Source organism: Indicator indicator, chromosome 8, assembly GCF_027791375.1.
Source record: "Indicator indicator isolate 239-I01 chromosome 8, UM_Iind_1.1, whole genome shotgun sequence".
In the NCBI taxonomy this organism is placed as follows: domain Eukaryota; kingdom Metazoa; phylum Chordata; class Aves; order Piciformes; family Indicatoridae; genus Indicator; species Indicator indicator.
This window is the reverse complement of record NC_072017.1, coordinates 13,375,525-13,381,427: the sequence shown is the minus strand read 5'-3', so window position 1 is coordinate 13,381,427 and position 5,903 is coordinate 13,375,525. Positions and strand designations below refer to the sequence as shown.

At 46.5% G+C, this 5,903-nt stretch overlaps 1 protein-coding gene across 1 annotated transcript; it reads left to right on the top strand.

The window, feature by feature from the left end:
* The first annotated feature begins 507 nt into the window (after positions 1-507).
* Positions 508-3,343, top strand: SLC25A4 (solute carrier family 25 member 4). Its single transcript, XM_054382786.1, has 4 exons — positions 508-693; positions 1,008-1,494; positions 2,060-2,200; positions 2,550-3,343. Exons 1-4 carry the CDS (start codon positions 583-585, stop codon positions 2,705-2,707), a joined length of 897 nt encoding a protein of 298 aa, XP_054238761.1. The 5' UTR covers positions 508-582; the 3' UTR covers positions 2,708-3,343.
* Positions 3,344-5,903: the final 2,560 nt, after the last annotated feature.

Sequence of the window (5,903 nt, the reverse complement as noted above, 5' to 3'; positions counted from 1 at the left end):
GCCCAGCATCCATGTTCTCCGTTCCTAGTGGGAATCTGTGCACACCAAGTCAAAACTCACAACACCCTGGCTTCTTTGAATTGAGCTGTGTTGACAGGCTGACTGGTCACCACATTCAGACTTCTTGGGGCAAACTTTCAGCCCCTATTGCGATCCTCTGGCCTGCATGAAACAGTTAATGTCGCCTGAGGTACTCCTGCCAGCTCCTTTAGTCCCCTCCTGTGCCTCCCCGTGAGCTATTAATACAGTAGGCACATGCTCTGACATAGCGTTCCCCGGCAGCGACCAGATAACTTTAATTTGCCCTTTAAACGTCCCCAGGCCGCTGGTCCTCGCAGTTCCCCCACACAGGAACATGGCGGCGCTGCCCCGCGTCCCCCAGCGGGGGCGGGCTTGGGGGGGTCTCCAGCCAATGTCCGTACCCCGGGGGGAGCCTCCTCCTATCGCGAGAGGCCGCGGAGTATAAGAGGGCTGCGCGGGTTAGGGGGGCTACTTGGCTGGCGGTACGCGGGGGCGGCTGGGTGGGGAGGTACGCGGCTCGTTGGCTTGCTCCGGGCAGGGAGTGTTGGACCGGCTGCAAGCATGGGTGACCAAGCGCTCGGCTTCCTCAAGGACTTTTTGGCCGGTGGGATCGCTGCTGCTATCTCCAAGACTGCTGTCGCCCCCATCGAGAGAGTGAAGTTGTTGCTGCAGGTGAGGAGGCAGCGGGGGTCGACGGCGACCCCGCTGTCAGCGGCGGCGGGAGTCCGGCGGGGCTGCGCCCCATGTGGGTGCGGGCGCGGAGGGCCCCGGGCCCCGGCCGGCGTGGCTAAATATGGGAAGGAGTTCGGCCGGCTCTGGTTACTCGTGAGCCGCCCGAGCCCTTCAGCACCTTCTCGGGCAGCGGGACCCGGGCCAGACGATAGGGCAGGCCTTGTCCCTGCCCTTCAACGGGCCGCCGTGCGGGGTCACCCTTGGCAGTGTCCCTCTTTCAGCCTTTCCACTTCTCCATCTTTCCTTCCCTACAGGTCCAGCATGCCAGCAAACAAATCACGGCGGATAAGCAGTACAAGGGCATCGTGGACTGCATAGTCCGCATTCCTAAGGAGCAGGGCATCGCCTCCTTCTGGAGAGGCAACCTGGCCAATGTCATCCGGTACTTCCCCACCCAAGCCCTCAACTTCGCCTTCAAGGACAAGTATAAGCAGATCTTCCTGGGGGGAGTTGACAAGCACAAGCAGTTCTGGCGCTACTTTGCGGGGAACCTGGCATCTGGAGGTGCTGCAGGAGCTACTTCCCTCTGCTTCGTCTACCCCCTGGATTTTGCCAGGACCCGTCTGGCAGCTGATGTGGGCAAAGGAGCCAGTGAGAGAGAGTTCTCAGGGCTGGGCGACTGCATCGTCAAGATTTTCAAGTCTGATGGTTTGAGGGGCCTGTATCAAGGATTCAGTGTGTCTGTTCAGGGCATCATCATCTACAGAGCAGCATACTTCGGGGTTTATGACACTGCCAAGGGTAAGAAGTGCATGGAGAAGTGACTGCAAGGAAAGGTCTATCCAGTGAGGGCACTGTAGGGCTTTTGGTGGTACAAGGGCAGGCAGGGTATGGCTTAGCACCACTTCACGGTGCTGGTGCTGTAACATCCACAAGTGTTTCTGAAATGCATTGCTGCTTCCCTCAGCTTGCTGCTTTCAGCAGAAGCCTTGGATTTGCAGAGATTTTCAGATGCTTTTTTTTTTTTCCTTAATGCTTGCACCAAAGGGCTTGTATGGTAGCCTGCTAGTCATCACAGCTCATGACACAAGCCTGGGAGGGTTCCATAGGAGATACCTTTTGGTCAGGGAGCACAAAGAGGGCTTAGATTCCAAAATTCAGCAGTCCTATAAACTTGAGTTATAAACTCATAGTACCTGTTAATAGTCACGTATGGGTGAAATGAGAAGTTGCAGGCTTGAGTTGGGGTTGACTCAAGAAGTTGACTTGAGTGGGGTTCATGGGTGTTTGGTGTTTTTTTTTTTTTTTTTTTTTTCCACAGCCCTTTCCCTCTGTACTGACTGTACTCATTTGTTCTTGATGATAGGTATGTTGCCTGATCCAAAGAATGTGCATATTATAGTGAGCTGGATGATTGCCCAGTCTGTCACTGCAGTAGCAGGGCTGGTTTCTTATCCTTTTGATACTGTGCGACGTAGGATGATGATGCAGTCTGGCCGAAAAGGAGGTAAGAATAGGGTGCTTCTGTGGTGGTCTGGCACTAGAAAGTATCTCTTTATCAAGATACTGATGGGAGATGCTTGATATTTTTTCTTACAGAATACAATTTAACTTCATATCGGAATCATTAAAAAAATAGATACGGGGAAAACCAATGCTCATTATTTTTGTCATTTTAACTTAAGAGCCTTAGAGTTGATTTGGTTTGAGTTCCATGTGAAGAAATTACTTTCATGAATTGATTACTTTTAAATTCTTGGCTATACTTTGCATATTCCTCATTTTTAAATGCATGCAAATTGAAACAGACTTGCTGCATGACTGAGTTTTTTTGACCTTTATGTCTCTTTCCACAGCTGATATCATGTACACGGGCACACTTGATTGTTGGAGGAAGATAGCTAAAGATGAAGGAGGCAAAGCCTTTTTCAAAGGTGCCTGGTCGAATGTTTTGAGAGGCATGGGTGGAGCTTTTGTATTGGTACTTTACGATGAAATCAAGAAATTCGTCTAAAGCAACATCATAATGCAGTTCAATTGTTCTCAACCAACTTTTTTTTTCTAAATATGCTGTTGTGATGTAATGGACAACAAAATATTTCCTAGGGAAACAATAAAATGAGTAACATACCTATTTTAGGATGCATTAATGTAAAAATTGTCCACTACATCAACAGTTGCATTTTATATGAAAAGTCCTCCAACATTTGTATTGGAACCTGTGTATATATTGGAATTCAAATTTCAGGTAATTTTGTCTAGAGATGAGACTTAGGTGATATACACCTATTAAAATGCAATGTGATCTCTCAATAGGTATTTCAGATTATCTCATTCTGTTAGGGTAAGTGATATCTCTACCCAGCAGTGTGATGACACAACATGAAGTAAAATCATGTTTTCTAAACATGTGTTTTCTGAGATTAAAATAATTATGAAGCTGTACCAAAGCACCAGGCTCAGTTCATAACTGCAGCCTCTTCACTCAGACTGTACAATCATATGGTTCAAAACATAACCTGATTCATCAAAGATGCATTGTAGAATGTGGAAATTAGTGTTTCAGATATTCCCTGTATATTCATAAAGAAAAAGTTGTCTGCTGATGTTCAATTGAACTAAAACTGAACTAATGAAATAAATTAATATAAATGAATGTTTTCTTGTTTTTACTATACTGAACACCTTGCATATCCCATGTACATGGGTAAGTGGAATGATGTTGATTATTGGTGTATTTCTTTGTGAAGAAAAATTAAGACAGTCTTAAAACCATCACAAGGGGTAATTATACAATGAAGAAGCCAGTTGTCTTACAGGTAAACTATCTAGTCTTAGCTGCTTTGATAATTCCTTTCTCTTGGTGTTAAGGTTGAAGTGTTTTTCAGTTCCTATTAATGTCATTAGTGATTTGCCTGTTTTTTCAAGTAAACTAGAAAACAGTTACTTTAATACCTATAATTCCTACTACAGCATTAAGAACATGAGCTATTAATTCAGTATAAGCAGAAGCAGCTCAGAGTTTAAACTGCAGCTGTTGGTTGGTTCTTCACTAACTGAAGAATGGGCTTGCTAAGTAGGCAAAGGAGGGAAAGTGTCTGTTCAGTGCTTGTTTGACTACATAGCAAATGTTTGTTTACAGCTGTCCACCCAAGAAAAGGGAAGGACTAGGCACATAATACTAAACCAAGCTTTTAGGTCAGCTGCATCTTTTACTTTCTATGTATGGATTCCAGTTATCCCTTTCACATATAGGAAGGAAATTTGTCAGATGTGATTAGTCTTGGCCTTCATGTCACTTAGCATGATGGGCTGTGTCTGGCAGGTACATGCTGTATGAAAGCAACATCTGTCCAGCTGAAGTGAAGCATTTTGGGAAAAAATCATCTGAGAATTATAGATTGTTTTAAAATTATTACTTCTGTCTCATGAAAATAGACTCTCATTCAAGGGGGCCTTATAGCTACCACTGAAGAAAGGAGATGAAACAATCCTAAAACACTTGCTTAGCATAGGCTTGTAAGTGCTAGTTTTTCAAGTGCTTATTGCGGTAGTCCCAGTTAAAAGCTTTACCTGCTTGCTCTTGCCCTTCCTGTGCACGTTCCTAATGCTTTGCTAGGAGAACCCTGCTACCACACTGCAACTATTCATTTCCTGTTTACCTCAGGGACAAGGTTGTGTAAGGCATTTGGGTATTTCAGAGATCTGAGTTGCCTATGAAAATACCAGAGATGACAACACAGTACAGTAACAGAGAGGTACCAGGCAAATCAGCCACTTGGACTCCCTTGGTGAAGTCCCTCTTAACACCAACCCTGTAGTGATAACTGAGACCTCTCATTTTTGTTCCAAGCCCTAACCACTCCTTTCCCAGGAAGGAGAATTAAGGCTTTTGTACACAATCAGAGCCCAGAACAAAAATAATAGAGAATAATATTTTAAAACTCTACAGGGAATACTGTAGTACTGGAGCTGGCAGCAACAGCTACAAGATCAATGTAAAATCCTGTCTCATCTTGTAAAAGGAGGATAGTTAGCAGGAGACCTATAATAGCTTTCTTGACCATGGTAATTAGAACCATCCTGAAGAACAAACCCAGTCCTTATCTCAAGCACCAGCAATCCCTGCTGATACCTGAAACAGTATGACTTGAACAATTTCAGTCCTGGAAGATGGTTCTAGATACAGCTCTTACTATTTCTGTTTCTCATTCAAGTGGAAATGACATGATTCATCCACTACTTTACTCAAGACTTCGAGCAGGTAAACACAATGATTGCACCTGATGCCCAAGAGTTCCTGGCTCCTATGATAAACCACTTACAGAATTTCATAGAATCAAGAAGGCTAGAAGAGACCTCAAAGATCATTGAGTCCAACCTGTCACCTTAAACCTCATGACTATCTAAACCATGGCACCAAGTGCCATGTCCAATCCCCTCTTGAACACCTCCAGGGATGGTGACTCCACCACCTCCCTGGGCAGCCCATTCCAATGGCCAACCACTCTCTCTGTGAAGAACTTTCTCCTCACCTCCAGCCTAAACCTCCCCTGGTGCAGCTTGAGACTGTGTCCTCTTGTTCTGGTGCTGGTTGCCTGGGAGAAGAGACCAACCCCCTCCTGGCTACAACCTCCCTTCAGGTAGTTGTAGACAGCAATGAGGTCACCCCTGAGCCTCCTCTTCTCCAGGCTAAACAGTCCCAGCTCCCTCAGCCTCTCCTCATAGGACTTGTGCTCAAGGCCTCTCCCCAGCCTCGTTGCCCTTCTCTGGACATGCTCCAGCAATTCAACATCTTTCCTAAACTGAGGGGCCCAGAACTGGACACAGTACTCAAGGTGTGGCCTAACCAGTGCTGTGAACAGGGGTACAATGACTTCCCTGCTCCTGCTGGCCACACTATTCCTGATGCAGGCCAGGATGCCATTGGCTCTCTTGGCCACCTGGGCACACTGCTGGCTCATGTTCAGGCGCCTGTCAACCAGTACCCCCAGGTCTCTTTCTGCCTGGCTGCTCTCCAGCCACTCTGACCCCAGCCTGTAGCTCTGCATGGGGTTGTTGTGGCCTAAGTGCAGCACCCGGCACTTGGATTTGTTGAATGCCATCATGTTGGACTCTGCCCATCTGTCCAGCCTGTCAAGGTCCCTCTGCAGAGCCCTTCTACCTTCTAACAGATCACCACCTGCTCCCAGCTTGGTGTCATCTGCAAA

Coding starts and splice junctions, on each gene's coding strand:
- SLC25A4 (XM_054382786.1), top strand. CDS start 583: ATGGGTGACCAAGCGCTCGGCTTCCTCAAGGACTTTTTGGCCGGTGGG. Junction 694..1,007: donor GAGTGAAGTTGTTGCTGCAG/GTGAGGAGGCAG, acceptor CCTTCCCTACAG/GTCCAGCATGCCAGCAAACA. Junction 2,201..2,549: donor GCAGTCTGGCCGAAAAGGAG/GTAAGAATAGGG, acceptor CTCTTTCCACAG/CTGATATCATGTACACGGGC.